A 27,847-nucleotide genomic window follows, 5' to 3' on the forward strand; every position below is an offset into this window, starting at 1 on the left:
CAGCCGAGAGACCAGGAGGGTCTGAAATAGGCAGGGGAAGTGGGAACGAGAGGAGGGGCATGCTCAAGAGACAGCCAAGATACAGGATTGACAGGACTCAGCAGTCTTAGAGTCAAAATGCCCAGGAGATGACAGCAGCACCTCATGTTTACTTAGCACAGGTTTCCCCAGTACTCAGGACACCTCCTAATGGGTAGAGTCAGTCTCCCTGTCTGAAGGGCCGATCCTAGCATACAAGGAGGTAGAGTGCCTTGGCCATGACCAGATTATTTATTCATTTATCATTTCTTTTTTTTTTTTTTTTTTTTTTTTTTTTTTTTTATTTATTATTATTATACTTTAAGTTGTAGGGTACATGTGCATAACGTGCAGGTTTGTTACATATGTATACTTGTGCCATGTTGCTGTGCTGCACCCATCAACTCGTCATTTACATCAGGTATAACTCCCAATGCAATCCCTCCCCCCTCCCCCCTCCCCATGATAGGCCCCGGTGTGTGATGTTCCCCTTCCTGATTCCGAGTGATCTCATTGTTCAGTTCCCACCAATGAGTGAGAACATGCGGTGTTTGGTTTTCTGTTCTTGTGATAGTTTGCTAAGAATGATGGATTCCAGCTGCATCCAAGTCCCTACAAAGGACTCAAACTCATCCTTTTTTATGGCTGCATAGTATTCCATGGTGTATATGTGCCACATTTTCTTAATCCAATCTGTCACTGATGGACATTTGGGTTGATTCCAAGTCTTTGCTATTGTGAATAGTGCTGCAATAAACATACGTGTGCATGTGTCTTTATAGCAGTATAATTTATAATCCTTTGGGTATATACCCAGTAATGGGATGGCTGGGTCATATGGTACATCTAGTTCTAGATCCTTGAGGAATCGCCATACTGTTTTCCATAATGGTTGAACTAGTTTACAATCCCACCAACAGTGTAAAAGTGTTCCTATTTCTCCACATCCTCTCCAGCACCTGTTGTTTCCTGACTTTTTAATGATTGCCATTCTAACTGGTGTGAGATGGTATCTCATTGTGGTTTTGATTTGCATTTCTCTGATGGCCAGTGATGATGAGCATTTTTTCATGTGTCTGTTGGCTGTATGAATGTCTTCTTTTGAGAAATGTCTGTTCATGTCCTTTGCCCACTTTTTGATGGGGTTGTTTGTTTTTTTCTTGTAAATTTGTTTGAGTTCTTTGTAGGTTCTGGATATTAGCCCTTTGTCAGATGAGTAGATTGCAAAAATTTTCTCCCATTCTGTAGGTTGCCTGTTCACTCTGATGGTAGTGTCTTTTGCTGTGCAGAAGCTCTTTAGTTTAATGAGATCCCATTTGTCAATTTTGGCTTTTGCTGCCGTTGCTTTTGGTGTTTTAGACATGAAATCTTTGCCCATGCCTATGTCCTGAATGGTACTACCTAGGTTTTCCTCTAGGATTTTTATGGTATTAGGTCTAACATTTAAGTCTCTAATCCATCTTGAATTAATTTTCGTATAAGGAGTAAGGAAAGGATCCAGTTTCAGCTTTCTACTTATGGCTAGCCAATTTTCCCAGCACCATTTATTAAATAGGGAATCCTTTCCCCATTTCTTGTTTCTCTCAGGTTTGTCAAAGATCAAATGGCTGTAGATGTGTGGTATTATTTCTGAGGACTCTGTTCTGTTCCATTGGTCTATATCTCTGTTTTGGTACCAGTACCATGCTGTTTTGGTTACTGTAGCCTTGTAGTATAGTTTGAAGTCAGGTAGCGTGATGCCTCCAGCTTTGTTCTTTTGACTTAGGATTGTCTTGGAGATGCGGGCTCTTTTTTGGTTCCATATGAACTTTAAAGCAGTTTTTTTTTCCAATTCTGTGAAGAAACTCATTGGTAGCTTGATGGGGATGGCATTGAATCTATAAATTACCTTGGGCAGTATGGCCATTTTCACAATATTGATTCTTCCTATCCATGAGCATGGTATGTTCTTCCATTTGTTTGTGTCCTCTTCGATTTCACTGAGCAGTGGTTTGTAGTTCTCCTTGAAGAGGTCCTTTACATCCCTTGTAAGTTGGATTCCTAGGTATTTTATTCTCTTTGAAGCAATTGTGAATGGAAGTTCATTCCTGATTTGGCTCTCTGTTTGTCTGTTACTGGTGTATAAGAATGCTTGTGATTTTTGCACATTAATTTTGTATCCTGAGACTTTGCTGAAGTTGCTTATCAGCTTAAGGAGATTTTGGGCTGAGACAATGGGGTTTTCTAAATATACAATCATGTCATCTGCAAACAGGGACAATTTGACTTCTTCTTTTCCTAACTGAATACCCTTGATTTCTTTCTCTTGCCTGATTGCCCTAGCCAGAACTTCCAACACTATGTTGAATAGGAGTGGTGAGAGAGGGCATCCCTGTCTTGTGCCAGTTTTCAAAGGGAATTTTTCCAGTTTTTGCCCATTCAGTATGATATTGGCTGTGGGTTTGTCATAAATACCTCTTATTATTTTGAGGTACGTTCCATCAATACCGAATTTATTGAGCGTTTTTAGCATGAAGGGCTGTTGAATTTTGTCAAAAGCCTTTTCTGCATCAATTGAGATAATCATGTGGTTCTTGTCTTTGGTTCTGTTTATATGCTGGATTATGTTTATTGATTTGCGAATGTTGAACCAGCCTTGCATCCCAGGGATGAAGCCCACTTGATCATGGTGGATAAGCTTTTTGATGTGTTGCTGAATCCGGTTTGCCAGTATTTTATTGAGGATTTTTGCATCGATGTTCATCAGGGATATTGGTCTAAAATTCTCTTTTTTTTGTTGTGTCTCTGCCAGGCTTTGGTATCAGGATGATGTTGGCCTCATAAAATGAGTTAGGGAGGATTCCCTCTTTTTCTATTGATTGGAATAGTTTCAGAAGGAATGGTACCAACTCCTCTTTGTACCTCTGGTAGAATTCAGCTGTGAATCCATCTGGTCCTGGACTTTTTTTGGTTGGTAGGCTATTAATTGTTGCCTCAATTTCAGAGCCTGCTATTGGTCTATTCAGGGATTCAACTTCTTCCTGGTTTAGTCTTGGAAGAGTGTAAGTGTCCAGGAAATTATCCATTTCTTCTAGATTTTCCAGTTTATTTGCGTAGAGGTGTTTATAGTATTCTCTGATGGTAGTTTGTATTTCTGTGGGGTCGGTGGTGATATCCCCTTGATCATTTTTAATTGCGTCGATTTGATTCTTCTCTCTTTTCTTCTTTATTAGTCTGGCTAGTGGTCTGTCAATTTTGTTGATCTTTTCAAAAAACCAACTCCTGGATTCATTGATTTTTTGGAGGGTTTTTTGTGTCTCTATCTCCTTCAGTTCTGCTCTGATCTTAGTTATTTCTTGCCTTCTGCTAGCTTTCGAATGTGTTTGCTCTTGCTTCTCTAGTTCTTTTAATTGCGATGTTAGAGTGTCAATTTTACATCTTTCCTGCTTTCTCTTGTGGGCATTTAGTGCTATAAATTTCCCTCTACACACTGCTTTAAATGTGTCCCAGAGATTCTGGTATGTTGTATCTTTGTTCTCATTGGTTTCAAAGAACATCTTTATTTCTGCCTTCATTTCGTTATGTACCCAGTAGTCATTCAGGAGCAGGTTGTTCAGTTTCCATGTAGTTGAGCGGTTTTGAGTGAGTTTCTTAGTCCTGAGTTCTAGTTTGATTGCACTGTGGTCTGAGAGACAGTTTGTTATAATTTCTGTTCTTGTACATTTGCTGAGGAGTGCTTTACTTCCAATTACGTGGTCAATTTTGGAGTAAGTACGATGTGGTGCTGAGAAGAATGTATATTCTGTTGATTTGGGGTGGAGAGTTCTATAGATGTCTATTAGGTCTGCTTGCTGCAGAGATGAGTTCAATTCCTGGATATCCTTGTTAACTTTCTGTCTCGTTGATCTGTCTAATGTTGACAGTGGAGTGTTGAAGTCTCCCATTATTATTGTATGGGAGTCTAAGTCTCTTTGTAAGTCTCTAAGGACTTGCTTTATGAATCTGGGTGCTCCTGTATTGGGTGCATATATATTTAGGATAGTTAGCTCTTCCTGTTGAATTGATCCCTTTACCATTATGTAATGGCCTTCTTTGTCTCTTTTGATCTTTGATGGTTTAAAGTCTGTTTTATCAGAGACTAGTATTGCAACCCCTGCTTTTTTTTGTTCTCCATTTGCTTGGTAAATCTTCCTCCATCCCTTTATTTTGAGCCTATGTATGTCTCTGCGTGTGAGATGGGTCTCCTGAATACAGCAGACTGATGGGTCTTGACTCTTTATCCAGTTTGCCAGTCTGTGTCTTTTAATTGGAGCATTTAGTCCATTTACATTTAAGGTTAAGATTGTTATGTGTGAACTTGATCCTGCCATTATGATATTAACTGGTTATTTTGCTCATTAGTTGATGCAGTTTCTTCGTAGCCTCAATGGTCTTTATATTTTGGCATGTTTTTGCAATGGCTGGTACCGGTTGTTTCTTTCCATGTTTAGTGCTTCCTTCAGGATCTCTTGTAAGGCAGGCCTAGTGGTGACAAAATCTCTAAGCATTTGCTTATCTGTAAAGGATTTTATTTCTCCTTCACTTATGAAACTTAGTTTGGCTGGATATGAAATTCTGGGTTTAAAATTCTTTTCTTTAAGAATGTTGAATATTGGCCCCCACTCTCTTCTGGCTTGGAGAGTTTCTGCTGAGAGATCTGCTGTTAGTCTGATGGGCTTCCCTTTGTGGGTAACCCGACCTTTCTCTCTGGCTGCCCTTAAGATTTTTTCCTTCATTTCAACTTTGGTGAATCTGGCAATTATGTGTCTTGGAGTTGCTCTTCTCGAGGAGTATCTTTGTGGCGTTCTCTGTATTTCCTGAATTTGAATGTTGGCCTGCCCTACTAGGTTGGGGAAGTTCTCCTGGATGATATCCTGAAGAGTGTTTTCCAACTTGGTTCCATTTTCCCCCTCACTTTCAGGCACCCCAATCAGACGTAGATTTGGTCTTTTTACATAATCCCATACTTCTTGCAGGCTTTGTTCGTTTCTTTTTCTTCTTTTTTCTTTTGGTTTCTCTTCTCGCTTCATTTCATTCATTTGATCCTCAATCGCTGATACTCTTTCTTCCAGTTGATCGAGTCGGTTACTGAAGCTTGTGCATTTGTCACGTATTTCTCGTGTCATGGTTTTCATCTCTTTCATTTCGTTTAGGACCTTCTCTGCATTAATTACTCTAGCCATCAATTCTTCCACTTTTTTTTCAAGATTTTTAGTTTCTTTGCGCTGGGTACGTAATTCCTCCTTTAGCTCTGAGAAATTTGATGGACTGAAGCCTTCTTCTCTCATCTCGTCAAAGTCATTCTCCGTCCAGCTTTGATCCGTTGCTGGCGATGAGCTGCGCTCCTTTGCCGGGGGAGATGCGCTCTTATTTTTTGAATTTCCAGCTTTTCTGCCCTGCTTTTTCCCCATCTTTGTGGTTTTATCTGCCTCTGGTCTTTGATGATGGTGATGTACTGATGGGGTTTTGGTGTAGGTGTCCTTCCTGTTTGATAGTTTTCCTTCTAACCGTCAGGACCCTCAGCTGTAGGTCTGTTGGAGATTGCTTGAGGTCCACTCCAGACCCTGTTTGCCTGGGTATCAGCAGCAGAGGCTGCAGAAGATAGAATATTTCTGAACAGCGAGTGTACCTGTCTGATTCTTGCTTTGGAAGCTTCCTCTCAGGGGTGTACTCCACCCTGTGAGGTGTGGGGTGTCAGACTGCCCCTAGTGGGGGATGTCTCCCAGTTAGGCTACTCAGGGGTCAGGGACTCACTTGAGCAGGGAGTCTGTCCCTTCTCAGATCTCAACCTCCGTGTTGGGAGATCCACTGCTCTCTTCAAAGCTGTCAGACAGAGTCGTTTGCGTCTGTGCAGAGGTGTCTGTGTGTCTTAGTTTACTGTGCCCTGTCCCCAGAGGTGGAGTCTACAGAGACAGGCAGGTTTCCTTGAGCTGCTGTGAGCTCCACCCAGTTCGAGCTTCCCAGCAGCTTTGTTTACCTACTTAAGCCTCAGCAATGGCGGGCGCCCCTCCCCCAGCCTCGCTGCTGCCTTGCCGGTAGATCACAGACTGCTGCGCTAGCAATGAGGGAGGCTCCGTGGGTGTGGGACCCTCCCGGCCAGGTGTGGGATACGATCTCCTGGTGTGCCTGTTTCCTAAAGCGCAGTATTGGGGTGGGAGTTACCCGATTTTCCAGGTGTTGTGTGTCTCAGTTCCCCTGGCTAGGAAAAGGGACTCCCTTCCCCCTTGCGCTTCCCAGGTGAGGCAATGCCTCGCCCTGCTTCAGCTCTCGCTGGTCGGGCTGCAGCAGCTGACCAGCTCCGATCGTCCGGCACTTCCCAGTGAGATGAACCCAGTACGTCAGTTGAAAATGCAGAAATCACCGGTCTTCTGTGTCGCTCGCGCTGGGAGTTGGAGACTGGAGCTGCTCCTATTCGGCCATCTTGCTCCGCCCCCCCATTTATCATTTCTTACCTTGTTCTAGTAAAGGCTTTGAGTGACTCCCATGAATACATGAAATGAAGAAGCCACAGAACACCAAATTGTTTGTTTGTTTGTTTGTTTGTTTAAGGAGGAAGAAAAAGACGGAGAGGCTACCATTGTATACTAACTGTAATAACCCACACTCTTCCTAAGATGGGCCATACATTTAGCTCTGAGCTTGCTAGTGGCAGATAAAAAGGGAAACTTGATCAGTGATATTAGATAAAAACTAGACAAAAGTTTAAAAAGCAATTCACTTGGGAGAAGTACAGCTACTATTAATATTAAAATGGTGGATGTCCTCAGCAGATGACCCCGAGCAACCTAATGATCAATGTCCTCAACAATATCTGTAGAGTAAATGCAACAATAAATCTTATAATGTTTTTTTTCCTTGATGTTGGCAAAAGCGGCACGCCAAAATGCAACTCAGTAAAAGCTACTTCAGGGATGTGGTTGTTGGGGGCAATGAGACCCCAGCTGTCTTCTGGTCTGGCCTTATGGAAGGATACATTTTAGAATAAGTGCAAGAGGTACTGGATGTCCTTTAGGCCTCTGCCCATGAGCAGTGTGTATCTCAACTGAGTTTAGGACAACCACTGAGTCATAATGAGTTCAAGGTTACACTTCAGTATGAGATCCCAGTGGCTACTCTGTGGTGCCCTACTCAATGAAGTGAACAACCATTGAGTCATAATGAGTTCAAGGTTGTGCTTCAGTATGAGATCCCAGTGGCTACTCTGTGGTGCCCTACTCAATGAAGTGAACATGCTTCAAGGCAATTTTGCTGCAGAGAGGTTAATATTAGCTGTGAAAGTTCAGTCACTGAAATGTCTGTGACCCTACCTGCCACATAGCACATCTACCATGCTCCATCCACCCTGGCTCATGCCCTTCTAGGAGGAAGGCAAGGAACCAGGTAGAAGAAGGGAGTCATGGAAATCAAAGCTAAAGGAGTATGTGGAGAGGAGCAATCAGTGAGACTTCCAAGAGGAGGTGATGCTGGAGCTGAGTCCAGACAAATTACAGTAGTCAAAGAGGGACAGTGTGGAGCAGTGTTAAACTCACAGCACTGCAGCTATGCTAGCCCCGACATTCCCTCAAAGTGTGACAACTGCTCCTGCCCCAGGGCCTTTGCACATGCTGTTTCCTTTTCTTGCAATGCTGGTCTTCCAATCCCTGGCCTGGCCAATTCTTTGTCCTCCTCTTTCAGGTTTTAAGTGCCTCTCTTCTGACTTCCGGTCACTTTTCTGATTTAACCACACTAGGCTGAAGTCTCCATGTTCTGCCTTCCCATCACACCTTGTTCTTTAACTTTTTAATCCTTAACATGACTGTCAAATGTGGTTATCTGTTTGAAAGTTGACTTAACATGTCACCTCAATGGCCCATCAGTTTTGCTCTTTGCACACCAAGGACCTCTCTGGGTGCCTAGCACACGGTACGTGCTCAGCGAATAGATCCTTCATGGGTGGGTGAGCCAAATCAACGGGTCCTAGTCATGAGCTCACAGAGACCTTCATCTGAAAGCTGCTCTTTGATTCCATTTGTGAGCAGAGAGGAATGGGACTTGAGGCCCCTCTGGTGGCACCATAAGGGTCTGTACAGGAAGACAATCCTCAGGCAGGGGGATGACCAGATGGCTGTGTTGGCTAAAATCAAACCTCAACTCAGCACCTGGTGGCAATTCAGCTTTGAGCAATAATCCTTGTTCCCTGCTATAGGGTTACTTTGTTTTCTCTTGAAGGATTTGATCTCTGGCCTCATCTCCCAGGCCCAGAGCTATTTCTAACAAGCCATGTTGGTCTTATCCTCTGGCCAAATGTCCATATCCCTAAAGTGAGGCTCCCTTCCGTGCAAAAGTCTGCTGCTGCCCTGGAGTTGAATAAGAACCTCTGGGACTTCCCGCTTCTCCAAAAGCAGTGTGGGGTTCCTCCAGAAACGGCAGTTCTCTCTCTCCAGGTGCGTGGATGTGATGATAACCAGACTCATGCCAAGCACCATCAAGAACTTCTACGAGGCCGGCTGCAAGGTGAGAACAACACAGACAGGGCACATCGCCCCTTGAGGGGGCTTCAGGAGCAGCCCACATGCTGGGATTTTACCCGCCAGGCGTACTTCCCCCCAGAATATTGATTTGAAGTCACCAAATATTTTATTTTGCCACATGAACACATTTTTTTTAAAAACATCATTTTATTTTTAAAAGGATGTTTTAACACCAAAAAAAAATAGAAAGACTTTAATCTTAGATGGGAGAAGAAGCAGCATAGCCTTTCTCACTGAAACAGCAGAAGAGCTTCCAGGACATTCTTGCTGGAGTTGTGAGGTCTGGACTCACCTGGATCTAATCAGTGCGTCAGGGTTAGGAATAAATGATAGAATCCAACCTCATTGTCAGAGGAGAAAACAGAGCCAAAGAGGGCAGCAACCTGCCCAGGGTAACCAGCTGGGTCCGAACCCCAGGACTCCTGACTCCAGCTCTCTCTGTGTGGTCACCTGTGACCTGGGGGGATACCAGTCAGCAGGCCACAGTTCTCCTATCGTTGCGTCCTCCCCTTCGCCCCAGTGGTAATTCCAAGGCCACTTGTGGTGGCATCTGCATCCTGGTCAGCATTTCTCAGCAATGCTTGGGCTGCAGAAGGACCCCAGGCCCTGAAGCTATTTGAGATGTACTAAAACTCTCTCAAGGTCCCTGGCTCTGGGAAGCCTTTTCCACTTTCACTGCCCTTTAATTCTTGCTTTTTGGGTGTGTTCGCATCATAGCCTCAGAACTCCTGCGGGGAACACCCCTTGGGCCCTCCATGATCGGCCACTGACTTGAGCCAGTGGCAAGGCCTATGGTCAGGCTGCCTGCGTTTGCATCCGGCTCTGCCACTTACAAGTTGTGTGACCACAGGCAAGAGCAGGAAACTGGGAGCATCAGTTTCTCCACCAGTGACATAGGGATAACAGTAATCCCATGTCATAAGTTTTCAATGAGGATTGATTTAAATCAACTGAGGGCAGCGCCTCGAGCATAGAAAACACTTAGAAAAGGTATACGCTGTAATTCATGTATTTTTTCTTTTTTCTTTTCTTTTCTTTTATTTTTGAGACAGAGTCTCGCTCTGTTGCCCAGGCTGGAGTGCAGTGGCGCGATCTCGGCTCACTGCAAGCTCTCCCTCCCAGGTTTACGCCATTCTCCGGCCTCAGCCTCCCGAGTAGCTGGGACTACAGGCACCTGCCACAACATCCGGCTAATTTTTTGTATTTTTAGTAGAGACGGGGTTTCACCGTGTTAGCCAGGATGGTCTCGATCGCCTGGCCTCGTGATCTGCTGGCCTCGGCCTCCCAAAGTGCTGGGATTACAGACGTGAGCCACCGCGCCCGGCCTTTTCTTTTTTTTTTATTATACTCTAAGTTCTAGTGTACATGTGCACAACGCGCAGGTTTGTTACACATGTATACATGTGCCATGTTGGTGTGCTGCACCCGTTAACTCGTGATTTACATTAGGTGTATCTCCTAATGCTATCCCTCTCCCCTCCCCCCACCCTCCAACAGGCCCCGGTGTGTGATGTTCCCCTTCCTGTGTCCAAGTGATCTCATTATTCAATTCCCACCTATAAGTGAGAACATGCGGTGTTTGGTTTTCTGTTCTTGTGATAGTTTGCTGAGAATGATGGTTTCCAGCTATTTTGTAGAAAAGGTTTGAGCACATTTGCAGAGACCCTCCTTCTGAGCACACGTGTAGTGTCGTCGCAGGCCAGTAGGGGGCGCCAAGAGCTCAGGACTTCCTTCATCAACTGGTTTTTCTTGTCTTAGTACAAGGAAGAGCAGCTCACCACCGCCTGCGAGAAGTGGCTGGAAATGAACTTGGTTCCTCTAGTGGGGATGCAGATCCACCTCCGCAAAATCCCGCAGGACCTGCTCCACAAAGTGCTGAAGTCCCCCAGGTCAGAGCTGGCTCCCAGGGTGCGGCCCCTGACGGGGGGATGGGAGAAAGTAGGGGCCGGCCTGGGGAGGGAAGTGCTCTGGGGGAGGCTGCACCCACTCCTTAAGCTTCCTGCCCTCCTGGACAGCTGGGCCTTGGCTGGGGCTGGAACTCAGGGTGCTGGGTGTGGGGCTGGGGAAAGGGCTCCCTTCACGCTCCTTCTTGTGGGTAGGGACCCTCTCAGTACCTGCTGTCTCAGGTATTTTTGCCTGGGTGCAAAAAATGAAAGACTTAATAACCTAAGTAATTTTTAGAAAAAAATCCTGACAACATTAATGCACATTCATTATAGAAAATAAAATCTCTCACCTTAAATCAGTTTACATCTCCAGCGCTGACTCCTCTGCTGAATAACTCTACACCCACGTATCTGACCACCTGCTTGACCTCTCCGACAATTAAGATTAAAACTCATCTCTCGGTGCCCCTGCCCTTTCCTGCACCTCAACCCTGCCCCCAGTGTTCCTCCACCATCTGACTAGCGGATCAAGCTAGAGCCTTGATAGTCCTGGATGCCACTTTGACCATACCCCAACCTTGAGGTCATTTCTACTTCCAAATCAAATCCAGCGCTATGGGCCTCTCTCCACGGGTAGCAGCCCCAGCCCAAGATTGGAGGTCCAATGTCTCTTATTTTGGACCAAGGTGACCTCTAACTGTCTTGCTTCTGGTCTGGACCCCCTTCTAATCGCATCTCTAGCCAACAGCCTTTGCCTCTGGTGACCTGGCTTCTTCAACTCACACAGCTTAAGTGCAGCCACGGGCCCCCCTCCTGAAACTTCCCTGCTGAACACCTCCCCATACCAGGCCTTGGTTCATGCCCATCCTCCTGCCTGAAATGCCTGTCCCCTGCCAGGCTCCTTCTCCCTTACAGAAATTCATGGAGATGTTTCCCAATGCCGGGCTTTTTAGGTTATTTCCAATGTTTTACCAATGTAAATAGCACACTGGTGAACATCCTTCAACATTTGTCTTTCTCTCAGATTCTTTTCCCACATCAAATTCCTAGAAGTGAAGTTACTAAGTCAAAAGAACTTTCTATTTTGTATTAGTCTCTTAAACATTTTTATTTGAAAATAATTTCAAACTTAAAAGTTGCAAGAATAATGCATAGAATATATACAATATATAATGCATAGAACATATGCTATAATGCATAGAATATATATTCTATTCTATGCATAGAATATATACATAGAATATATACACAATAATGCATAGAATATGTAGTTACACTCTGTACTGCCAATCACCATAGAGTTCAATTTCTGCCTTGCTTGCTATATCATCTGCATCTCTATGTGTATCTACATATATACTTGTTTTTTCTGAACTATTAATATTTGGGGGTAAGTTGCATTTGTTAAGTTCCTTTACTCCACATGCTTCAGTGTTTATTTCCTAAGAAAAATAATTTTTGAAAAATATAACTATAGTGCAGTTATCAACTTCAAGAAATTTACATCGATGTAATACTTTAATGTCATTTGCCCAATATTGCCTTTTATAACATTTTTTCTTTCTTCAATGCTGTTTAGGACCATTAGTTGTCATATCTCTTTAGGACTCTATTTAAAAGGATCTTGGTACCCATTTCCAAGTTACCAAAATTTTATTACCTTTGAGTAAATTTCAAAAGTGAAAACTCAATTCTGCTTAAAATCCTAGTAGAATATTAGAAAATGAGTGTTTACTCATGTTTATGCATGGAAAGTGTTCTGATTTCAGAAATTAGATTTGGAAAGATTTATTCTACTGTTGATCTGAATTGGCTGCGTCGTGTGCAATGCCCTCACATTTATGGAGATGTGAGGCAGGTAGACCAGATCTGGGACAGAGGGAAGGAGACCATATTCTCTAGGAAGCCTCCAGGAGTCCCAGTCTCATGCCAGCCCAGGGCACTGGCTCACTCCTAACGTCATTCCGTGGTGTTCTCGGCTTTTCCCTGCTTAGGTGCTGCCCCACTGCCCAGCGAGCAAAGGTTGCGCAATTGTTGAAGAAAAGATAAACATGGCATCCCTTAGACTTTTCATAACATTGTCCCTCCCTTGGAAAGGCTGAGCTGTCACACCCTGGCAGCATTAACCAAGAAAGGAGAAAAAAGTGTCTGACCACAACCAGAAGGTTAGTGGTGGGATAAGCCTGACAAACGTACGCGGGGCAGGAAAAGAGGTCAAGAGCATTACGTGTCAAGTGTCTAGACTCACCAGCTTGGCAGACATGACTGATGTGGAAAATGGGTCCTGCTCCTCCGGCCCCTCCCCAGGAGCTGTCTGCACAGACAGTCCAGGGCTATCACTGAAGGGGAGAAGAGCCCTGTGTGGCTTCGGGCTTGTCATCAGCCACGTGCCCAGGCTGAACACTCGCCAGCCTCTGCTCACATCTTCTGAGGTTGATCTCCAGTGGCTGCCTGCGTTAAAGCTTGACAGAGGTGGGAGACAGGGTTCAGGAAGAGGGGGCTTGTTAGAAGTTTCACCAGCTAGGGCTTCTCATATTAGGGTGCTTGTGAGTTTCAGACTGCTGGCTGGTGGATTTGGCACCGTGGCCCACAGCTGTTTCAGAAGGCACCTTTCTTGAGAAAACATTCTGGTGTGTGCTGGGTGCTACGTGCACTGTCCCTTTCTATCCGCACCATCCCATGTGGTGGGCACAGTTATCATCCCTGAAATAAGAGGGCTAATGATGGGCAGGACAGGACCTCCACTGGCTCCAAAGTCCACGCCTTGCCCTGTGTGCTGCACCCCTCATCGTTGGTCATGGAGGCCAAAGCTACCAGCAACTAAAAAGACATAGCGAGAACCGAGTGGTCCCAAGGAGCCACGTGGCCCCAGAATGAGATGTGTGGAAAAGCAGACTCCAAGGTCAGGGGTGGAGTGGCCCTTGGCCTGACTTATCTGGCCCTCCAGCTGTGGGTCCAGTCCCCTCTTTGTGATCACAGGTGTTTGGAACAACATCCATTTCTTAGCAGATGCTGCAGCTTCTGGGCCATTCAGCTCTCTCCATCTGAAGTCCCTCAAGCTCAACTTCTTTCAGGTTTTGCTTTCCATTTTGTAAACCACCTGGGGTAAAATATGCAACAGTTTTCCTGACCTCCTGAGCCTCTGGTTTTAATTTATTTCCCTGGCATTTGGTTTTCAGTTAATTTTTTAGAGGTCACTACTGGGTAACCCTGTTTCTATTAACTCTAAGAAACTTTCCTTCCAACTTCTGTTTTTCTGGAAGCCAAGCTCCTCACGGACTTAGGAGGATGGAGATCTCAGAGCACTGTCCAGCTCCCATCTCAACAAAAGACTACCTTGCAACCAGGGGCACTGCATCCCTGTGTTTCCAGTTCTCCCTGACTTCCCGCCTATAACCCAAGAAGTCTCGAAGTCTCAGGAGTTCTCTAATAAGAGCTACGCATGTCCTCCTTGTTGCATCTGTCCCACGGCTTGCCCTCTAGCATGGGACAAGTTTCCCAAGGGTGTCTGGGACACCCCGGGCACCCATCTCAAATATGATAGTTCTTGAATCCAATGCTTCTTTAGTTAATACTAACAATACCCACCAATTATTAAGCACTAGTTGTATGCAAAATACTCTAAGTGGACTATCCAGACTGATTCCTACAGCAGCCTAATGAGGTGGATACTGTTATTGGCGTTTCCTGCCTGTGGAATAGAGATGATAGGAAATGACGGGATCAGCTGAAGGTCTCCTCATGCAACATGAGAGTTGGGATTTGAACCCACATCTGAGTGGCCTAAAGCCTGTGGTTATTACCAGCCCACTGATGTGCTCTGCATGAGGCCTTCTTTTTCCTTATTGATGGTCAAGAACAATAAGAATATTGATGTTATTTTTACTGTTAAAAAAGTATAAAGGTAGAATGATAATACAAAACACAGTTGTACTCATCTCCCCAAATGAACGAATATTAGTATTTTGTCTGAAATTGAAAAATGAAACATTTCCAATGAAGCAGAAGTCACCTATGTTCCCCTCCCAGTCCCATTCCTTTCCTCACTTTCTGCCTCCTTCCCCTCCTGAAGACAAACCACTGTTAGGAACTCGTGCAGATTTAATCTATGTAATTTTACTCTTACCACATAAATAATATTGCTTTAAAAGATTTAAACTTGAAATACACGTTCTCATCGTGATTGTAACGTTCTGCAACTTATTCGCAGACATTGTGTGCTGTGTTCTCTCCATGTTGATATTTACATATCTAATTAGCATTTAAAATTTTAATTGTACAGGGTTCTATTGAATGAATGCACAATGATCTCTTTTCACTCCCTTCCTAATGGCCTTTTGTTTTGTTTTGTTTGTTTGTTTGCTGTGACAAGCGATGTAGCAGTGGGCATCCTTGTTCATATCTTACTCACATGGTCATGATTTTCTGTATGGTCTACATGCAAAAGAGGGCTTTTATTGTTGATATATAATTTTCTCAGTAAAAAATAGAGGACAGTGTCTTATGAAAAGCATTTTTTCCCCTAAAGAACAAATGCCATTTACATTCCAATGGCTGCATTAAACACACATGGTACAGCCCGTAGAGGGAGGTTCAAGTCCCTGTGGGTTCTGTCTTGATTGAGGCCATCGGAGCTCTTAGGTAAATGAAAAGGTGTATGAATGTCTCTGGTGTGGTTATCTGTTGCACAAACAAATACTTTCAGGTCTGATATTGACCTAAAGACAGAGGAATTGACTTTAATAATTATCCTTCATAAATAATAGAACCAGGATTCTGATTCGGGGAGCTCCCAAGGACTCCCCAGTGTTGCTGCTAGCCCCTCTTTAGTAAGACCTCAAAGGACCTTCTGGGCTTGAGGACCTCAGGTGTGGAGTCTACACTGGAAGTCACACCACTTTGCCAGCCCAGCTGACAAAGTTCTTCACAGGGACATCATACCAAGTGGCTCTGAAGAGAGTCTCCCTTTCTGGCCTCACGATGATTTGCCCAGATGGTGACAAACTTGGTCCTGTCTGGCCAGAGTGAAAGTCCATGCATTTGTAGGTGGCCTGAAAACCAAAGGAGAGGAAAGAGACAGTTTTACTCTGTTCAGAAATAGCATGAGAGGTGGGTGACATTTTCATTGTCCTTCAGAGTCACGATTTGTCTTTTGTGCCACCCACCATAACCACATACAGTGGTTGAGTGTGGAAGTGGTGATGTATTTTAAGGCCAGGGTGCTATGTCCATGGTCAGAGACTGAAAATGTCAATGGGTTTAAGAAATGTTGAAATGGCTTCATAGATAACCATCAGAGGCTGCTAGAGAAGGGGGCTGGGAAACAGCCGTACTTACAGAGCTGACATTATGGGGTAGCAGCTATTCTTTGGCAATGCTTGTTTATGGAAGAGAGGCCTCATGCTGCAGCAGGTACTGCACGGGCTCTGCAGCTAGGACCTGACTCTGCCACGTATCCATAAGAGCTTCCATCTGCTGAGCATGCCATGATGTGCCAGGCAGTGTACTTATGTATGTGTGTGCAGTCAGTAGAATGATGGCCCTACAGATGTCCACATCCCACTTGCTGGAACCTGTGAATACGTTAGGTTGCATGGCAAAGAAAACTAAGGCTGCAGAGGGAACTAAGGTCACTAATCAGCTAATTCTTTTCTTTCTTTCCAACTTTTATTCTAGGTTCAGGGGTACATGTGCAGGTTGTTACATGAGTAAATTGCGTATCACAGGGATTTGGTGTACAGATAATTTTGTCACCCAGGTGATCAGTATAATATCCTTGATATAGTTTGGATGTGTGTCCCCACCAAATCTCATGTTGAATTGTAATCCCCAGTGTTGGAGATGGGGCCTGGTGAGAGGTGATTGGATCCTGGGGGTGGATTTCTCACTAACGGCTTAGCACCATCCTCTTGGTGCTGTTCTCCTGATAGTGAGTGAGTTCTCTTGAGATCTGGTCATTTAAAAGTGTGTGGCACCTCCTGCTCTTGCTCTGGCTGTGTGAAATCCTCCTCCTCCTTTATCTTCTGCCAAGAATGTAAGTTTCCTGAGGCCTCTCCAGAAGCCAAGCAGATGCCAGCATCATGCTTCCTGTACAGCCCGTGGAACTGTGAGACAAGTAAACCTCTTTTCTTTACAATTACCCAGTCCCAGATATTTCTCTGTAGCAATTCAAGAACAAAACTATACAACCCTATACATAGTTTTTCAATCCTCACCCTCTTCCTACCCCCACCGTCAAGTAGGCCCTGTGTCTATTGTTCCCTTAATGGTGTCCATGTATACTCAATGTTTAAGCTCCCACTGATGAGTGAGAACATGCAGCATTTAATTTTCTATTCCTGTGTCAATTTGCTTAGGATAATGGCCTCCAGCTCTACCCGTGTTGCTGCAAAGGACATGCCTTTGTTCTTTTTTATGGCTGTATAGTATTTTATGGTGTATATGTACCAGTTTCTTTATCCAGTCCACCACTGATGGGCACGTAGGTTGATTCCATGTCTTGCTATTGTTAATAGTGTCAGCTGGCTTTACAATGAGGAGCTTATTCTGGATGACCTGGGTGGGCCCATGGTGATCACAAGGACCATGTAAATGTGAAGAGGGAAGCCAAAGAGTCAGAACCATAGAGAGATTTGAAGATGCTGAACTGCTGACTTGAAGACTGAGAAAGGGGCCATAAGCAAAGGAATGTGGGTGGCTTCTAGGTGCTGGAAAAGGCAAGGAAACAATTCTCCCTTGAGCCTCTAGAAGAAACACAGCCCTGCTGACAACTTGATCTTACCTTGTCTGGTACTTCTGACCTCCAGAATGGTGAGAAAATAAATTCGTTTTGTTTTGAACCACTTGGTTTGTTACAATTTGTCATAGGAGTGATAGGAAACTCGTACACTCACCTCATCCGCTCCGCACCACTCTCCTCTGAGAAGCTGCTGTGATCACACTTTCACCGATGAGGACATTGCAGCTGCAGGGCAATTAAGCAACTCACAGGAGGTTCCACAGCCAGTTTGGTGAGAAACTGAGATTCTAACCTGCCCTGTACCCAGGTCTGAGCCCAGAATTGTGTGACCTTGGATAAGTTATTCAGGTTTCAGCCCTCAATCATGGCCAGAACTCAGGTGAAGTGAGTGAGGCACCTTGGTGCAAAATTTAAGGGAGCACCAAAAAAACTTAGTCATGAAGATGCAGCATATTTTACTGTAATATATTAGAATTAAAAGTGACAGACTGGATTAAGAAAATGTGGCACATATGTACCATGGAATACTATGCAGCCATAAAAAAGGATGAGTTCGTGTCCTTTGTAGGGACATGGATGCAGCTGGAAACTATCATTCTCAGCAAACAATCCAAGAACAGAAAACCAAATACCACATGTTCTCACTCATAGGTGGGAATTGAACAATGAGATCACTTGGACACAGGAAGGGGAACATCACACACCGGGTCCTATTGTGGGGAGGGGGGAGGGGGGTGATGGCATTAGGAGATATACCTAATGTAAATGACGAGTTAATGGGTGCAGCATACCAACATGGCACATGTATACATGTGTAACAAACCTGCACATTGTGCACATGTACCCTAGAACTTAAAGTATAATAAAAAAAAAAAAAAGAAAAAGAAAAATAGTGGTAAAGGCCACTATTTACAAAAATAAATGAAAATAAATTATAAAAAAAATTGATGCAAAAAATGCCATGATGAACAAAATACTGAAATTTTAAATAAATATAGGGTTAATCTCAATTTCTACATCTATAAAAATAAGGACTATATCCTAACTTTGCAGGATGGTTGTGTGGGATTAAATGAAAGAATCTACAGAGAACATCTTGGGAACACCTGGCACATAATAAGAGCTCATTAAATAATGATCATGATATTGCAGGGGCACAGAGGGTGGGTGAAAACACAGGCCCCCGTGTCAGGCTGCTGAGAGTCAAATCGTAGCTCCGCCATTTCCCAGTTGAGTGGCCTTGAGTAAGCTGTTTACCTGCTCGGTGTCTGAGGCTACCTTCTGACTCAAAGGTGGTGTCACCTCATTCCCAAACTCATTCTAACCAGTTTCTTACAAGCAGCATGATTTTGTGCTATTTCTAAAATTTCTTCTCCATCTTTTTATTTTGGCCAGGTTGTTTACCTTTAGTGAATTCCGTCTTCTGAAAACAATGCTTTTGTGGGTCTTCTTGCAACTAAACTACAAGATTCAGGCAATTCCAACTCATGAAACCGTGATGACATTTTTTAAGAGGTAATATAACTTAATGTTGATTGATGAAATACACAAACACTGAAATGTACAAACACTGCTCATAATATCACGGGGGAAAACCATCAGTGATAAAATTTTTTATAGCATCATTCAGAGGGCAGTTTTTTGTTTTTTTTTTTTAAATAGGGTCTAAGATTATAGGATGCTTTCAAACCACCAAATTACCTGGAAAAGTAAACAACATGTAGGTGTTGTACTGTGAGATAATCAGATGCTTCTGGGAACTTGTTGTGTCCAGTAATAGGCATGATGCAAAAGGTACTCCTCGGTTCAGGAAAATGACCACACTAACCTGACCTTTAAAACTTCGTTTGAAAAAAAATCAGCTTTCTTAGGTTGAATAAAACTCATTTTTTTTTTTTTTTCCTGTGGAAGTAACTGGTGGCATTACCTTGTTAGGTTTACGTTTCTGGTCCCCACATCCTCAGGAATGAGGGCTTCCAAGCGTGACGAGGTGAGTTTAAGGAAGTAAAGATGCTTCATTTCTTTTGCATGTGTGAGTTTAGCAGATAAACACGCATTCACATATTGACCTGTTTAAGCCGAGTTTCATTTGCATTGTTTTGAAGCATTTAATTCATTTCTGGAACATCTGTGCATTGCGTTAACTAAAGAGCCCATTTTTTTCTCTGTCTTGTTATTTGAGGAAAGCAGTATTCAGTGTCGGAATTACATGTACTTTGTTTAGTTTCCATATAATTTGCTTTGAAGCCAAATGTTTTACCCGCCCTCCCCCACTCTTTTAATAGCCTATGAGACACTTTTTCCAATGAGTCATGCACCACCAGGAGGAACTGCTGTTTGGCTCCAGGTCAGCTCTCCTACTGGAAACGTCTTAGCACTGGGAGATAGGAAAAGAGCTAGAATGTGGTGATTCATTAGAGCTGTGTTTTTAATGTGGGAGAAGCAAGTGAGGAGAAGGGAATCAAGGTGTGGGCTCCCTGCCAAAGTTGCTGTTTCCGAGGCCTTCGCTTGCACTCCTGAGCCAGAGACGCCACAGCTCTTCCCCGGAGTGGCAGGCACACGGGTGTTTCTCACCACCACGGCTTTTCCATTTTCCTTTCGAATCGACGTTGATTTGTACCAGAGCTCACATCACCATGCATTTCCCCAAGCCCCCTGATCCTGTACACTTTTCTTTGTTGGAAACCATTTGCTTCTTTCCAAATCATGTCATTGCCCCGACCTAAGCACTGATGACAAATCTTTCAACAGGGGCCGAGTCCTCTCAATGTAGAGTTGGGGGGGGGGGGTGGCTCCAGACAGCCAGAGCCTGCTGTGTCCCTTCCCCAACCTCCCTCCTTCCCTGCTCGGCCCTCCCCTCTCTCCAGTAAGCTTTGCGCCAGACTGGGAGAAAAGATGGGAAAGCGTGGGGCTTGGATGCTGTCCCCTGCACACTGTCCAGGCCCACTCTGTCAGCACGGAGGACCCTGTGGCCCACTTTTAGCACTGCAGATGGTTCTCCTCCTGCCCAGCTCATCTCCTGCCCCAGAGTGGTAGCACCTTGCAGTTGTGTCCTTGTCATCAGCCTCCATCTCCCAAATGTATCTCCTGAGCCCTGGGCTCCTTCACCTGGGGGTCTGCTCTGACTGCTCCTGCTTCCCCCAGTCCCTGCCTGCTCTGCCTCGTCTCTGTCTATCCGTGACGGGGGCCTCCCACCAGAGGTGCTCTTCCCAGCCCCTGATGAACCCCTTAGTTCATGTATATGTCCTGCCCCTCCTAGGGACACCATAAGCAGCTTCAACAAAGGGCTTATGATCCTTTCTCTTGCCCCAACTTGCCTGGCACCTTGCTGGACCATGAGTCCCCATCAGACATTTTTTCTTTTTTTTTTTTTTTTTTTTTTTTTGAGACAGGGTCTTGCTATGTCATCCAGGTTGGAGTACGGTGATGTGATCATAGCTCACTGCAGCCTCAATCTCCTAGGTTCAAGCCATCCTCTCGCCTCAGCCTCCTGAGTAGCTGGGACTACAAGAGCATGTCACCATAATTGACTAATTTTTAAAATTATTATTTGTAGAAATAGGGTCACTCTGTTGTGCAGGCTGGTCTCAAAGTCCTGGTCTCAAGTGGTCCTCCCACCTTGGCCTCCCAAAGCACTGGGATTACAGGCATGAGCCACTGTGCTGGGTACATTTGTTTTTTTTTTTTTTCTTTTTGGAGGCAGGGTCTTACCCTGTCACCCAGGCTGGAGTACAATGGCATAATTTCAGCTCGCTGCAACCTCTGCCTCCCGAGTTCAAGCAAGTCTAGTGCCTCAGCCTCCCAAGTAGCTGGGACTACAGGCATGTGCCACCGCACCCCGCTAATTTTTGTATTTTTAGTAGGGGCGGAGTTTCACCGTGTTGGCCAGGCTGGTCTTGAACTCCTGGCCTCAAGTGATCCTCCCACCTCAGCCTCCCAAAGCATTGGGACTGCAGGCGTGAGCCACCGTGCTGGGTCCATTTTTTTGTAGCTCCGTTCTTCTCAGAGAAGTGGGTCTTAAATGCTGATGGAAAATTCAGAGAACGCCACGTGTGTGGCAACTTGATACCATAGAGAGAGGAGACACATTTCCGTTTCTATTGATGGGTGGTGCCCGTTGACTGCACTAGCCCAAGAAGGATTCTCAGCTTTTCTCTAGGCTCTGAGAAGAAGAATGTCGCAGTAGATTAGCGGTGTCTATCCTGGATGCAGGAGCCAGGCTTGGTGGCGCCCTGGATCCATGTTTGCCATCCCCTGCCGACGATCCCCAGGGCTGACCAGCGACAGTGCGGGGGGCCTTGTAGCTGCTGGCCTAGCAGGGCTGGTGACTGGAGGGCTCGGGCTGCCCTGAGGCACCTCTGCTCCCTGCGGAGGTGGAGGGAGACGGCAGGGAGTCACGGATAGCCTGGGCCAGCATTGCGTCACCAGGGGAGTTGAGCTACAAACTTCGAAGGGGCAAAGGGAGCAGCTAATCAAGGAAGCTCCAGTGGTTGCTGACAGGGATGTGCCAGGAGCATTTCAAAGTGAGACAGAGGAGCAGAGCCCAGGGGAGACAGTAAACAGGCAGAGGAGCAGAGCCCAGGGAAGACGGTAAACAGACTCGGAAATGAGAAGAGAGGGAGCTATTTGGCCCAATTTTAAAAATTGCAAATATTGATAAAATCATTTAAATGACAGAGCAGTCTACTTCCTGGGGAGGAGGACATGTGGAGGCTGTGACATTATGGGAACTCACAACATGGATCTGCACTTCCCTAACGTGTCAGTAGTGGGACAAGCTGAACAAATATTAGCTCACCCGGCCCTTGACCCTACCAGGAAAGAAGCTGAGCGGCAACTGCGGGCATGGCCTTGGCTGGCCCAGAATCCGGAAAGGAGGGTCGAGAGCCATTAACTGAGTAAAATGAGTCAGACGCCCTTTCCTCGTCTGTCTCAGCAGTGTCCGGAAGACAGGCTAGGAGGGAACGTAGTTGAATAATTGACTTCTCCAGCAACAACTATATCCAAAATTAAAGACATACGTCCAAGCCATTTCTACTCTCCCATTTTCTTTTGTTCATTAATTTTCTTTCATTCTTTCATTCATTCAACAAATATTTTTTGAACATGTGCTATGTGCCTCAGACATTGACATAATATTGAAGGGGCCGTTTCTTTGCCTAGCCAGATGTTTAGAAACGACTTCGTTTATTTTTGTTGCTATCCAAGAATATCAATGTAAGAAGGAAATATAAACACACATGCACGGTCATGTGTGTGTCTTGCAAACACATGCAAATGCACACCTATATGCACATAAATGCATCACAATTACACACACCTAAAGCATACACACACACACACACACACACACACACACATATCCCTCTACATTCTGCAGCCTGTTTTCCTGGCAGTAGCTAGTTTAGAAAAACAAATAGGCTGTCCAGAATGAAATTTAACATCTCCTTGTAGGAAAAATAAAAAATATAAGCAAAACTGTTGCCTTCATCCATGAAGGAAAAGTCATCATTTCATTCCACTTGGTAGTCTGAGAAGTTCAGGAAAGCTGTAAAAACTTGTAATCGGAGAAAGGGCAGAAGCAGGCACATTTTCAACTTTTTAAAAGAACATTTTAAAATCAAGGCATAAAATGCAGAAAAGTGCGTGAACCTTAAGTGAAGAGCTCAGTGAATTTCCACAAAATGAACACACCTGGGTAACCAGCACCCAGACCAGAACGGGGGATATGGCCAGTCTCTAAAGCCCTTATCTCAGTCCCTACCTCTTCCACCAAAAGTAAACAGTATCCTGACCTCTTTTACTGCCGATACATTTTCCCTTTTCTTGAACTTTGTATAAATAGAATTCTGCAGCATACACTTTTAAATGTCGGTCTTCTTTCACGCAATAGCGTATCTGTAAAATTCATCCACGTGGCTGCATGTCACAATAACTTGTTTATCCTCATAGGAAATTTCATTATATGATTATACCACAATTTATTCAGATGTTCGTGGACATGTTCAGCCACTAGGAATAGTATTGCTATATACAACCACGTACATGTCTTGTGGTACACATAATTATGTGCTTCTATTGGGTAAAAACCTAGGAATAGAATTACTATGTCATAGGGTATGAATAGATTCAACTTTAGTAAATGCTGCCAAACAGTTTGCAAAGTGGCTGTGCTAATTTATTCCCTAATCAGCAGCGCATGAGAATTCTGGTTTTTCCATATCCTTGCCAACACTAGGTATCTTCGGTCTTTCACTTTTCTTTTTCTTTTCTTTTCTTTTTTTCTTTCTTTCTTTTTTTTTTTTTTTTTTTTTTTTGAGACAGTCTCGCTCTGTCTCCCAGGCTGGAGTGCTTTCACTGCAACCTCCACCTCCCAGGTTCAAGCAATTCTCCTGCCTCAGCCTCCCGAGTAGCTGGGACTATAGGCATGCGCCACCACACCCAGCTAGTTTTTGTATTTTTAGTAGAGATGGGGTTTCACTATGTTGGCCAGGCTGGTCTCGAACTCCCAACCTTAGGTGATCCACCCGCCTCAGCCTCCCAAAGTGTTGGGATTACAGGCGTGAGCCACCGCTTCCGGCTGGTCTTTCACTTTTCTAATGGATGGATAGTGGAACTAATTGGCCTATTCCCTTTTAATTTACGTTCCCCTGCTAATGAGGCTGAGCATTTCTTTATATATTTGTTAGCCATTGGGTATCTTCTTTAGTGAGGTGCCTGTCCAAGTCCTTACTCCATCTTTTCTATTAGGTGGTCATGTTCTTTTCTATGTTCTGCTACATTGTGGTCCATGTCCTTGTTGGATATATGAATTCCAAATTCCTTCTCTCTGTGGCTGGCTTTCTCACTTTCATAGTGGCCTTTTGTTGATGTTGAGACAGAGTCTCACTCTGTTGCCCAGGCTGGAGTGCAGTGATGTGATCTTGGCTCACTGTAAACTCTGCCTCTCGGTTTCAAATGATTCTCCTGCCTCAGCCTCCTGAGTAACTGAGATTACAGGCATGTGGTACTACACCTGGCTAATCTTTTATATTTTTAGTAGAGATGGGATTTCACCATGTTGGCCAGGCTGGTCTCAAACTCCTGATCTCAGGTGATCTGCCTGACTTGGCCTCCCAAAGTGCTGGGATTACAGGCGTGAGGCACTGTGCCTGGCCTCATAATGCTCTTTTGATGAACAAAATTTTACATTTTAAGGCAGTCCAATCTATCAAGCCTTTCTTTTATAGTTGGTGCTATTTCTGTTTTTTTTTTTTTTTTTTTTTTTTTGAGATGGAGTCTCACTCTGTCACCCAAGCTGGAGTGTAATGGTGCGATCTCAGTTGACTGCCACCTCTGCCTCCCGGGTTCAAATGATTCTGCTCCCTCAGCCTGCTGAGTAGCTGGGATTACAGGCAGCGCCACCACACCTGGCTAGTTTTTGTATTTTTAGTAGAGATGGGGTTTCACCATGTTGGTCAGGCTGGTCTCGAACTCCTGACCTTGTGATCCGCCCGCCTCAGCCTCCCAAAGTACTGGGATTACAGGCTGGAGCCACCATGCCTGGCCTATTTAAGAATCTTTGCCTATTCCAGTGCCATGTGGATATTCTCCTTTTTTCTTCTAGAAGCTCCATTGTTTTACCTTGCAGTTAGATCTAGAGTCCATCCAGAAGTATTTTTTTAAGTTTAGTGGGAGGGACGGGCCATGGTCATGGTCCTTCTTTTTATAAGGATGCACAATTGATCCAGCACCGTTTACTGGAAAGGCCATGCTTTGCTCACTGCTCTGCAGTATCACCTTTGTCACAACATATTCTACATGCTATAAGTGTTAGTGTCATACAACTATATGTATGACATATACATCATTTTTAGTATCTCTATTCTGTGCCATTAGTCCTGTCTATCCTTGAACCAATACTACACTTTCTTAATTACTGTTTCATTATAAATCTTGAGATGGAATAAGACATCCACCAATTTTGTTCTTCTCCAAGATTACCTTGGTCATTCTTGGTCCTTCGGATTTTCACATATTTACATTAGAATCAGATTGTCAAATTCCACCAAAAGAGACAAGAGAAAAAAATGCTGAGATTTTGACTGGGAAGATGTTGAATATGTAGATCAATTTGGGGAAAATTGACCTCTTTAGAATACTGGGATTTGTAATCCATGACAATGGTATAAATCTCCATTTGTTTGTCGTTTAAAATTTCTTGACCAGGCTCAGTGGCTCACACCAGTAATTCCAGCATTTTGGGGAGGCCTGAGGCCGGGAGTTAGAGACCAGCCTGGGCAACGCAGTGGGACCTCTCTACAAAACAAAATTTAAAAATTAGTGGGGCATGGTGGCACACTCCTGTAGTCCCAAATACTTGAGAGGCTGAGGCAGGAGGATCACTTGAGCCTGGGAGGTTGAGCCTGCAGTGAGCTGTGATTGTGCCAATGCACTCCAGCCTAGATGGCAAAGTGAGACACTGTCACAAAAAAAATTAAAAATAAAAATAAAATTTCTCTCAATAAAATTTAGTAGTTTATTGTATAGAGGTCTTGCTCATTTTCTGTTGTATTTATTCCTAAGTGTATAATGTTTGCTGACTCTATTGTAAATGGTATCATTTAAACATTTTTATATTCTAATTGTTCGGTGCTGATATATAGACGTACAATAGTTTTGTATATTGACTTTGTGTTCATATATTGATAGATTTTCTTGTTAATTTTAATAATAGCCTGTACATTTTCTTATATGTTTTCTACATATAATTATGTGATTTTTAAAGAATAATACTAGATTTATCTCTTTCTTTCCAAATCTGTGTCTTTCAGTTATTTTTCTTCCCTTATTGCACTAGGTAGAATCTCCAGTATCATGTTGAGTAGACGTGGTGATAATATCTTTTTTTTCTCCCCAGTCTCAAGGAAAAAGCTTTCAGTAATTCCCAATCTATGTATGCTGTTTGCTGTGGGTTTGGTGTAGTACTCTTTATCAGATTTTGAAAATCCCCTTCTATTTGTAGAGTTTTTAAATCATGAGTGAATCTTACCAACTTTACTAAATGGTTTTCAGATTCCCTCAAAATGATATATAGTTTTCTCCTTTTTGCTGTGAATGTGGTAAAATATATTGATTTTTCAAAGCAATAAACTTCGAGGTGTGATTTAATTACAGCAAAATGAGTACATTTTAAACGTACAGTTTGATGACTTTGATAAATAGATATGCCTGTATAACCAGCACTGCAATCAAGATAGAGAACTGTTCATTTATTTTTTAGTGGTAAACCAACTGTATATTCCTGGAATGAAACCAACTAGGTCAAGCAATGGTATCCTCTTTTGTGTCACTGAATTCTATTTGCTGACTGTTTAGGATTTTCGCCTATATATTCATGAGAGACATTAGCTTGAAATTTTCCTTTCTTGGTTTATCCTTGCCAGCTTTTAATTAATATTGAGGTCATGCTAGTTTCATCAAATAAGTTTCAAAGCAGTCCCTCTTCTTCTGGTTTCTGGAGGAGTTTGGGTGAGACTGCTGTTTTGTCTCCCTAAATATTTGGAAGAATTTATCAATGAAGCCATTTGGGTTTGAGATTTTGGAAGACTTTTAGTTACAGACAGAATTTTCTTTATATATGTAATATTATTCAGATTTTATGGGAATTTTTGTGTCAATTTTAGTTATGGTCTGTTTTTCAAGGAATGTGTACTTTTCATCTAAACTGTTTTAAATTTATTGACACCAGTAATTAACAAACTTTATCTTTTTAGAGCTTTTTTGAGGAATAATTGGAATTCAATAAACTACACATAGCTAAGGCTTCAATTTGATGAGTTCTGATGTACATAAGTACCCAAAAAATGATCATTACCATAAAAATAATGAAAATATCCATCTCACATAAAGGTTTCCTTATGACACTTAATGATCCACTCGTAGGCCGGGCGCGGTGGCTCACCCCTGTAATCCCAGCACTTTGGGAGGCCAAGGTAGGTGGATCCCCTGAGGTTGGGAGTTCCAGACCAGCCTGCCCAACATGGTGAAACCCTGTCTCTGCTAAAAATACAAAAATTAGCCAGGCGTGGTGGCGCACATCTGTCATCCCAGCTACTTGGGAGGCTGAGGCATGAGAATCACTTTGAACCTGGGAGGCGGAGGTTGCAATGAGCCGAGATCACACCATTGCACTCTAGCCTGGGTGACTGAGTGAGACTCCAACACAAAAACAAAACAAAACAAAACAATCCACTAGTCCTCTTTGCTGCAGCCCCACGACCACCCTTGGTGGGCAAACACAGATCTGCTTCTATCACTCTTGATTTGTTTGCATTTTCTAGAATGTTATACAGTCATGTGTCACTGAACAACTAGCGTGTTCTGAGACATGCATTGTTAGGCTATTTCATCCTTGTGCAAACATCATAGGGTGTGCTTACACAAACCTAGATGGCATAGCCTACTACACACCTGGGCTATATGGTATAGCGTATCACTCCTGGACTGCAAACCTGTACAGCATGTTCCTGTACTGAATATCATAGGCAGTTGTAACACAATGGTAAGTATTCGTGTATCTAAACATAGAAAAGGCACAGTAAAAATATGATGTAAAAGATTTAAAAAGGTACACCTGTACAGGGCACTTACCATGCATGGAACTTGCAGGACTGGAAGTTGCTCTGGTGAGTCAG

General features: G+C 43.8%; 1 protein-coding gene across 6 annotated transcripts in view; it reads left to right on the forward strand.

The window, feature by feature from the left end:
* The window catches only part of BTBD16 (BTB domain containing 16), an 87,320-nt gene that overhangs the window by 37,993 nt on the left and 21,480 nt on the right, over positions 1 to 27,847 (forward strand). For 5 of the 6 annotated variants that reach the window (XM_050802974.1, XM_050802978.1, XM_050802977.1 and 2 more), the window contains exons 10-12: positions 8,460 to 8,529; positions 10,305 to 10,435; positions 18,567 to 18,686. In XM_050802974.1, coding sequence (XP_050658931.1) covers positions 8,460 to 8,529; positions 10,305 to 10,435; positions 18,567 to 18,686 — 321 coding nt within the window. The remainder of the gene's footprint in view (positions 1 to 8,459; positions 8,530 to 10,304; positions 10,436 to 18,566; positions 18,687 to 27,847) is intronic. The other variant, XM_050802979.1, reaches the window with a different exon arrangement.

The sequence above is a fragment of the Macaca thibetana genome, chromosome 9 (genome assembly GCF_024542745.1).
Source record: "Macaca thibetana thibetana isolate TM-01 chromosome 9, ASM2454274v1, whole genome shotgun sequence".
NCBI lineage: Eukaryota > Metazoa > Chordata > Mammalia > Primates > Cercopithecidae > Macaca > Macaca thibetana.